Source organism: Hippocampus comes, unplaced genomic scaffold (assembly GCF_001891065.2).
Source record: "Hippocampus comes isolate QL1 unplaced genomic scaffold, H_comes_QL1_v1.1 scaffold63, whole genome shotgun sequence".
Taxonomy (NCBI): Eukaryota; Metazoa; Chordata; class Actinopteri; order Syngnathiformes; family Syngnathidae; genus Hippocampus; species Hippocampus comes.
Window position 1 is genome coordinate 1,008,666 of NW_017805987.1, and position 8,563 is coordinate 1,017,228.

General features: G+C 46.5%; 3 protein-coding genes and 1 long non-coding RNA gene across 4 annotated transcripts; 2 read left to right on the forward strand and 2 right to left on the reverse strand.

The window, feature by feature from the left end:
- The first annotated feature begins 704 nt into the window (after positions 1-704).
- On the forward strand, positions 705-5,953 carry slc41a2b (solute carrier family 41 member 2b). Its single transcript, XM_019891818.1, has 9 exons — positions 705-920; positions 1,842-1,913; positions 2,113-2,257; positions 2,358-2,504; positions 3,648-3,795; positions 3,984-4,063; positions 4,873-5,004; positions 5,070-5,218; positions 5,286-5,953. The coding sequence occupies exons 1-9, from the start codon at positions 765-767 to the stop codon at positions 5,469-5,471; spliced, it is 1,215 nt and encodes a 404-aa protein (XP_019747377.1). The 5' UTR covers positions 705-764; the 3' UTR covers positions 5,472-5,953.
- Positions 5,954-6,257: 304 nt separating this feature from the next.
- On the reverse strand, positions 6,258-6,472 carry LOC109528836 (uncharacterized). The gene is made up of 2 exons (XR_002170738.1): positions 6,373-6,472; positions 6,258-6,340 (listed from the first exon to the last, which is right to left on the reverse strand). It is a non-coding gene; the product is annotated as an uncharacterized LOC109528836 (long non-coding RNA).
- On the forward strand, positions 6,335-7,636 carry LOC109528830 (mitochondrial-processing peptidase subunit beta-like). Its single transcript, XM_019891841.1, has 4 exons — positions 6,335-6,472; positions 6,940-7,028; positions 7,107-7,179; positions 7,271-7,636. The coding sequence occupies exons 1-4, from the start codon at positions 6,442-6,444 to the stop codon at positions 7,333-7,335; spliced, it is 258 nt and encodes an 85-aa protein (XP_019747400.1). The 5' UTR covers positions 6,335-6,441; the 3' UTR covers positions 7,336-7,636.
- Positions 7,637-7,753: 117 nt separating this feature from the next.
- Positions 7,754-8,468, reverse strand: LOC109528829 (dnaJ homolog subfamily C member 2-like). The gene is made up of 3 exons (XM_019891840.1): positions 8,318-8,468; positions 8,095-8,243; positions 7,754-7,942 (listed from the first exon to the last, which is right to left on the reverse strand). Exons 1-3 carry the CDS (start codon positions 8,400-8,402, stop codon positions 7,862-7,864), a joined length of 315 nt encoding a protein of 104 aa, XP_019747399.1. The 5' UTR covers positions 8,403-8,468; the 3' UTR covers positions 7,754-7,861.
- Between the last annotated feature and the right edge of the window lie 95 nt (positions 8,469-8,563).

Sequence of the window (8,563 nt, forward strand, 5' to 3'; positions counted from 1 at the left end):
TTTTCAAAGATATGCTGTACTCCTTAATTTTATGATCTTATTTCATTTTTAAATTTTATTTTGTCCATTATTTTTTTGGGGACAAACATAATTTTTGTACTTTTACTTTTGTGACATTTTTAAATGTTTATTCTCCCCCCCAAAAATGATCTTTTTGATTAGAAGAACAAAATAGCCAATTTTTCAAGAGACTTTTCATTCAAATTTCTTTGTTCGATTCATGTATTGAATGAATTTTAAAGTTTTTATTCAAAACAGTTTTTGTTTTTGCGCGAATAAAAAAATGAATTTCTGCCAATACTTACAATAAAGGAAAATGTAAAACAAAATTTAAAAAAAAAAGCATTAAAGTAGAGTAAATTAACTACAGTACAGCAAAATACCTGGACTTATAATGTACAAATCTCCTTTGGAATGACTTTTAAGTTGATCTTCTCAACAAACCGAAACTTCCTCCCTTTCAGAAAGGCAGTCGGCGCACATTGTTGCGTTAATGGCTTTTAGCCGACGCGTTGCCAGCAAAAGCCTGTTGTTCATGACTTTAATTGAAGTGGCCCCGCAGGCACACTTAAGTCATGAGACATTGCACTCTCATCTACATGATTGCGGGGAGAGGCGGGTGGGGAGATTTGATTTCACCGCATCAAATGGTGTCAAAAGAAAGATTGGAAAGTCGATAAATCCGCTCGGCGTGCCGTTGTCGCCCTCGGCCGTATCTCTTAAGTAAAACAAAATGTCCCCCCCCCTCACTCGCGCGGGATAAGATGAGTGTCATCAAAATGTCCTTCCTGGCTCTGTTTTTGCCCAAGCAGCACTGGGAGGCGTTCCGCTACATCACCGAAATCTTCATCTTGGTTCCCGCTCTCCTCGGCCTCAAGGGCAACTTGGAGATGACGCTGGCGTCGCGCCTCTCGACAGCGGTTAGACAAAACACACACTCGCACGCACGCACAAGCTGTTTGTTTGCCTAATTTGTTCCCGTTCAGTGGCTTTCCATCCACCTTAACTGGCCGTTACGCAAAAAGGGAGGCGTTAGGGTGAGTCAGCACAAAAAAAGGGCCTTCTCCGAACTCTACCTCGGATTGATTCTCGCATGATGAGTCTCCCTTCTTTTTGTTATGAACGAAAAAAAAAAAAAACATGCATAAGATATCATAGTGACACTACACGAAGAGTTCATTCCTCAACTCGGATGCTCTCTTTAGTCGAAACGCTTATTTACTTTAGAGGAAGAATTGCTGCGCAACATGGAAATTCAATGGCTTTGCGAAACCAGTTTGACATTTCAGTCCGTTCCCTCGTTTCACTTCTTGAAGAGCGAACAAGTAGCTCGCGGAATTTCTGCCTTTGTTTGCCTTGGAGCGCTTTGCTACTACACCCCCGCCTCCCCTTTCCCCCCCACTGGCTCGCTCCACACAGCCCCTCACATTCACAGTGGAGTGGATTTACCTCATGTCAAGTGAGCTGGAAAAAAAGACTTTTTGACGGTACACTTTGGCTCGGCTTTTGTCGAAAGTAGGCCAGATTTCAGTCTGCGCGTTCCAGTCGGGAAGTTGCCGTTGTGCATTGTTTTTGGGAAAACAAGGTCGGACTTGCCTCGCCGCTGTTAGTTTTTTTTTTTTATGAATTGTGTACAACTCGTTTGTTGAACTGGATACCGTCAACCAAAATAAAACAAAAGGAAGTCATTATTGTGCCATTCTTTCGGCCGCAGATCCAAACACGCCACGCCAAAAAAACAACAACAAAAATAGACAAGCAAACATTCCATGTGGGAGGGTGGGGAAATGTCAAAACCACAGACGCTGTTCATTTGCTTTTGTCGTGTGAACCCCACACAGGTGAACGTGGGCAAGATGGACTCGCCGATTGAGAAGTGGAATCTAATCATCGGCAACCTGGCACTCAAGCAGGTAAATTCTTCTTCAAAAGCTTATGTAACGGGTGCTTGTACTTGTTCGAAAGTTGGAAGAGGACGACGAACCGCACGTTATCATGTCAGGGACGTCTGACAGATGGAGACACTGTTAATCAATCGATAAACTCGTCCTGGCACGTGTTTGGATCATCCCCGCTGTTTCACAAAACGGTTGCTGTTTTGGTTTTGTTTAGGTCCAGGCCACCGTGGTGGGCTTCTTGGCCGCCGTGGCGGCCGTGGTTCTCGGCTGGATCCCGGAGGGCAAGTTCCAGATGAGCCACGCCGTGCTGCTGTGCTCCAGCAGCGTCGCCACGGCCTTCATCGCTTCCATGCTGCAGGGTAAACGTGCCCGTCAACGGTCAAACCCTCCCCCCCCCAAAAAAAAAAACGGAAGAAGACTCTTGACTGACTTTTTTTGACGCGCCCTTCCGTGTTTCAGGTTTCATCATGGTGGGCGTGATCGTGGGCTCCAAGAAGACGGGCATCAACCCGGACAATGTGGCCACGCCCATCGCCGCCAGTTTCGGTGACCTCATCACCTTGGCCATCCTGGCTTGGATCAGCCAGGGCCTCTACAAGTGCCTTGGTAGGTCAAAGAGCATCGAGCATCTCATTTTTCTTGGTGGTCGATCCTGCACGTCGATTTGGGAGGGTTACCAGACAAAAAAACCCTCCACAAAAAAAAAAAAACACCTTGAGAGACAGACGGGTTCATAGCTCAATTTTTTTTTTTTGTTTTTATTAAGTTAAAAAAAATCTCTGGGAGGGCCACTTACAGATTTTCAGAAATGGGCAACTCACAAAAGACTTTAGTCGTTATTTTTTGCGTTTTTGTGCAAACAAAAAAACAAAACACCTTGAGAGATGCATTCATAGCTTTTTTTTTTTTTTTTTTTTAATTAAGTAAAAAAAAATCTCTGGGAGGGCCACTCAGAGTTTCAGAAATGGGCAACTCACAAAAGATTTTAGTCGTTATTGTTTTGCATTTGGTGGATGCTCAGCCACGCCAGAGATCCAAGTATTGACATATGCAAACAATTAAAAAAAAAAAAAAAAAAAAAAAAAAAAAAAAAAAAAAAAAGTCAATAATCCACAGGAGTGTCTTGGGTCAAATACTTTTTGTGCTCGCGTTTTTTGTAACTCCCCTATTTGGCCACTAGAGGGCCCCCTTTGTCCCTCTCTCGAGCACAAACGCGCAACGTCAGCTTGCACAACAGACCTCCTTGTCTTCTCCCGGCAACATTCCACATGTTTTAATTCATGTCACGCCCAAAACCCGCTTGTAATACAGTCCACGCCACTCCCGCCGAATGCAGCATCACATTCAAACTCCTCCACCTCCGAGATGTTCCCTCCTCGAGAAAACAGAGGCACGGTTTATTAAAACGCTCTTCAGACTCCATATTTCCACAGCCGGAAGGCGTAATGATGCTGTCTGGCCTGCGTCTCTTCCCTCCACAAAGTCCTTGTTGTTCTCGAGCGCAGCCGCGCTGATATTTTTACCGAAAAGTTGCAACAAAAGGCTGTTTTTGGGACGAAAAGGGGGGGGAAAAAATGGAGGAGACACTGGCATCAAGTCACTTTTAATTTTCGGGCACTTTTTTTTTAATCACTGTGTTGTTGTTTTTTGTGTTGTAATCGTTCTGGCCATAAAAGAGGGAATTGTTTCCAAATTAAAAAAAAAATGTGACGGATGACGACCACCTCCCCCTCCCCCCCACCCCCCCAGATCCCTACCCGTACGTCTCTTCCGTGGTCTGTGCCTTCTTCATGTGTCTGACACCCCTGTGGATGGTCATCTCCTCCAAGCACCCGGCCAGCCGCACCCTGCTCTACTCGGGATGGGAGCCGGTCATCACGGCCATGATCATCAGCAGGTATTTTCTCTGCGGCGCTTGAAAAGCGAGTAGACGAGCAGTTTTTTTTTTCTGCTTCTGTGATGCTATCAGCTCTGCCTGACGACTCATCCCTGAAACAAATTGCGACAGCTAGCGATGCTGAGTTCCCCAGGCTTTATAAATGCACCTCTTGTCTTCAGTGTGCTTATTCTTACTCTTCTTATCAGCATCGGAGGGCTGATCGTGGACAAAACGGTGTCTGACCCCAATCTGGCAGGAATTGTGGTCTACACGCCCGTGATCAACGGTGAGTCACAACTAACGGTGCCATTGGGCAATTCGAACCAAAAACGTATTCCAATTTTTTTCAAAGGCGACAGTGCGCCTGACACTCTGATGCGCCTTCGACATGGATCAATATTCTGATTTCTTGGTTTTAAATGTCTCATATGGCGCTTTAAATGTCTCGTACGGCGCTTTGTTACAGATGCAGCGGTTGTGAAAGCTCTGTATCAATAAAGCTTGTATTCGTTTGAATGAAATGGAAAAGATGTGGCACTTGTTGAGAAAAATTCCACCGACCGGTGGAAACGTTGAAATTGTACAGTTATTATCACGAGTTCAAATTTATTACTCGATTAAAAAAAAAAAAGTCATTGTTTTGAGAATGAAGATGTATTTTTTTTCAGGATGAAAAAGTCAATCTTATGATTCATGTCAACTTTATTGTCAAATGTGCAACATACAGCACAGATGAAATTTCTTTCCTCAGGGGAGAGAGGAGCCGCCGCGGGTGCCCGCGCCGCCATCAAAAGAACAGTGAACTTAAAATGACAACTTTGGTCATTCTTTTTTGAGCTTATTTAATAATATTGGGCTGAGGACAAAGCCTTGTGGGATTCCATGGCTCCGTTTTACACAAAGAGGATGCTGTAGCGCTTTCAGTCAAGTATTTATACCCCTTGAAATTTCCTGGATTGCATTTGAGGTGGGGATGAATGACTTGAGCAGGCCGCCGTGCGAGGACCGACTGCGGGCCGTCCTTTTATGTTTTGATTTTTGAGTGTCGGCAACCCTTTTCATTGCTGTTCTTGAACCCCCTTTCGCGGTGTCAAGGTATCGGAGGGAACCTGGTAGCCATTCAGTCCAGCCGCATCTCCACTTTCTTGCACTTCCACTTTGCCCCAGGGGAGGTCCCCGAGGAGGCCAAGGGCTGCTACTACCCCTGCCGCACCTTCTTCGGCACAGGTCAGCCCCGCCCCGCGCCGGCGGATTCCCGCGACTCAAGCATCTTGACTTGCTTTTCGTCCCAGGGCCCAATCACCGATCCGCTCAGGTTCTCCTCCTCCTGGTCATCCCTGGCCAGCTGATATTCCTCTACACCATTCACCTGATGAAGAGCGGCCACACCACGCTGACGCCCATCTTCATGTCCGTCTACCTGGCCGCCGCTCTGCTGCAGGTGCGCAAACGCTCTCGCCGTTTGAAATCAGTCGAGCTGCTCATCGTGTGCGCGTGGCCTTCGCCAGGTGTTGCTGCTGTTGTGCATCGCCGACTGGATGGTGCACTCCATGTGGCGCAGCGGCAAAGACCCCGACAGCTTCTCCATCCCCTACCTGACGGCGCTGGGCGACCTGCTGGGCACCGCTCTGCTGGCGCTCAGCTTCCACTTCCTGTGGCTCATCGGCGACCAGGACAGCGACGTGGGCGACTGACGGGTGACGTACTCTGCCATACATTTCCGCAGCTCGCAATCGCGGAGACTTTTGCGCCTTTTTTTGCACCGGAGCGCTTGCGTATGACTCTGCCGGTCCTTTCAAACGCCCCTGAAAAGTCCTCCGCTTGGCTGGAATGATTCTTGAATTGACTTTATCCTGGGAACTGCGCGCGAGTGGCAAAGTTGCAATTCGAGTTCCAAATCGGTTGGCGCAACGGATGCCAGAGGAGACGGCTGCACGGAGCACCCTTTGTTCACGTCATTGCGGGCTTTTGCGCACGTACGACAGGATCCGGTATTCAATCCGTGTGCCTCTCGAGATTGACTGGTTGACAAGGTGTCGTTTCCATGACAAAATGTTTCTCAGTGGATGTCAGTTTTGCACCCCCCCGCCTCCCCAGAAAAAAAACAAAACACTGCCCATGTAGCAGCAGCGTATGCCATTTAAATGTTTTTGTCGAAATAAATATTTCCAATATCGTATCTCATTTGTCATTGTTGTTGTCGTCAAAGGTGGTGAGGAGCAACATGAATTTTCACTTGAGCAGCCAGCCAGCCAGCTGTCCCGATGCTTACTTGCTCCGGAATTGACTGTGAAGGTTTTTGCGTGTCTTTGTAGTGCAGAAGGATTGCCGTATGAATGCAAAGTTTTTCAACCTTGTGATGAAATGCTCCAAAGCGCACTGACAATTTTCTATGTTGACGAACTCTCTCCCCATTTGAATGCAAGCCAGTTCCTTGTCCAAAAGCTCTGACCAACACTCATAATTGTTTTTTTTTTTTCCTCAATAAGGTCAACTCTTTACAATGCCAGAGGTTCCGAGACGGACTCCTCTGCCTGTCAGTCATCCTGTCACCCCCTGGGCCCTGCGCGCAATGGTCACATGAGGCCTGCACACAAAAGGGGCTTGAAGGAGAGGTCCATCGGTGCAAGCAGCAAGCAGCAAACAGCACACAACTGTTGATTTATGCACACCATTGCTGGAAATTTCTCAAGAGGTTTGTCGATAATAAAAGTGTGTGTGTGTGTGTGCGGCGAAAAACATTTTGAGTTGAAAAAAGGCGACCATGTACAGTAAGGTGTTTTTAGCACCTCCAAAAAAACCAAACATGTACAGTAAAGCGTTTTTTTTAGCCCCAAAAAAAAACGACCATGTACAGTAAGACGTTTTTTGCAAAAAAAAAAAAAAAACGACCATGTATATATAGTAAGGCATTTTTTTAAGCAGAAAAAAACGACCATGTACAGTAAGGCGTTTTTTGCAAAAAAAAAAAAAAAACGACCATGTATAGTAAGCCGTTTTTAGCCCCAAAAACATGACCATGTACATATAGTAAGGCATTTTTAGCTTGAAAAAAACGACCATGTTTAGTAGGGCATTTTTAGCCGAGAAAATGACCTTTTATTGTAAGGCGTTTTGAACCGAAAAAAAACGACCATTTTTATTTTTTTCCCCTCGTTGCAGGCTCCACCCCAATCTGTGAGGCCATCGGCAGACAGATGTTGTGCTGCAGTCGCAGGATCCCTTTGCACGAGCTTGAGACCCGAATCGATGTGAGTGGATGGCGTCGGATGACCTTAACTTGCAGTTCATTTTGATTGTTTTTTTTTTTTTTTAATCTCTTTCAACAGGTCATCGATGCAGCCACCATCAAGGTGTGCACCAAATATTTCTTCGACAAAGCTCCTGCCAGAGCAGCCATTGGTACGTTTGCTTCTGTTCAGGAAGAATGCGGCTGTGAGATTTGGAATCACTCCAAGTTAAAATTAGTTTTTTTTTTTTTTACTTCAAACAGGTCCAATCGAGCAGCTTCCTGACGACACCCAAATCTGCAGCGGAATGTTCTGGATGAGGAGATAAGTAAAGTCACACTCTCTGTTTTCAAATCCCCTTGTCCTTGCAAGGGTCGCAGGGTGTGCTGGAGCCTCCCCCGGCTGTCTTCGGGCCGTCGGCAGAGGGGAGGGGGCACCTTCAACCGGCTGACAGCCAATCAAGAAACAACCATTTCCACCAGAGGTTAATTGCCCCACGGTGCAAATGGTTGTTTCTTAATTGGCTGTCAGTCGGTTGAGGGTGCCCCCTCCCCTCTGCCGATGGCCGGAAGACAGCCGGGGGAGGCTCCAGCACACCCCCTCGACCCCGACCCTTGCGAGGACAAGGGAATGAGAAAATGGATGGGAGGGTGGACACCCACGCCAGCAAGAAGAGAACACAGAAGCGTGACCGGCCGGAGCTGGATTTGAACCCTGGACCTCTGCGTTCGCACTCCAACGCACTAACCAGTCGACCATGGAGCCGGCCCAGCATCACACTCAAACGTATAAATGACAACATAAAACACCTGTTTTTCTTTATTAAAAAAAAGTTCAACACAACACATTAAAAGTCACGATACTCTGAATTCTCTCTGCGTTGTCATTTTTTGCTCTTGTGCAGCTTTCTTGGCTTCAATCTTCTCCACCACTTCCTGTCGGAGAAAGGGGACATATCATCTTACCATCTCAATCACAACAGGACATTTGTACCAATTCAAATGGAAGGGTTGTTGTCATTGGGTGCCAAACTTTGGCACCCAATGACGACAACTCTTCCACTTGAATGAGAACTTTTTCCACTCACCTCATGGCGCTGCATGCAGTTTTTCTTGTTTCGTGCGGGGATTTTGTCCCAGTGTTGTAGTGTGATGACCGGATACGTCTTGAGGGCCTCCTCCAGAAGCTTCTGTTCCTCCGGGGGCCAGTGGGCTGCGGTTCCATCACCACCTCGGGCTGAATCACACAAGGACGGCAAGCTTTGATAAAAAGAATCTCGTGAAGCGCAGGCGGTTCCACTTGACACTCACCTTCAAAGCACTCCGCTGGCACCATGTTGGAAACGGTGGTTGTGTTCCTTCTTACATTTCTCCAAGTCTTTTCTGGTGATGTCATCTTTCTGCAATGGATCTGAAAAGACAACAGCAACTCAGAGAATTAGTGGGATAATAACAACAAAGAAAACGACCATGTGTAGTAAGGCGTTTTTAGCGAGAAAAAAATTACAGTTTTGTAAGACGTTTTTTGGCATGAAAAAAAACGACATAGTATAGGAA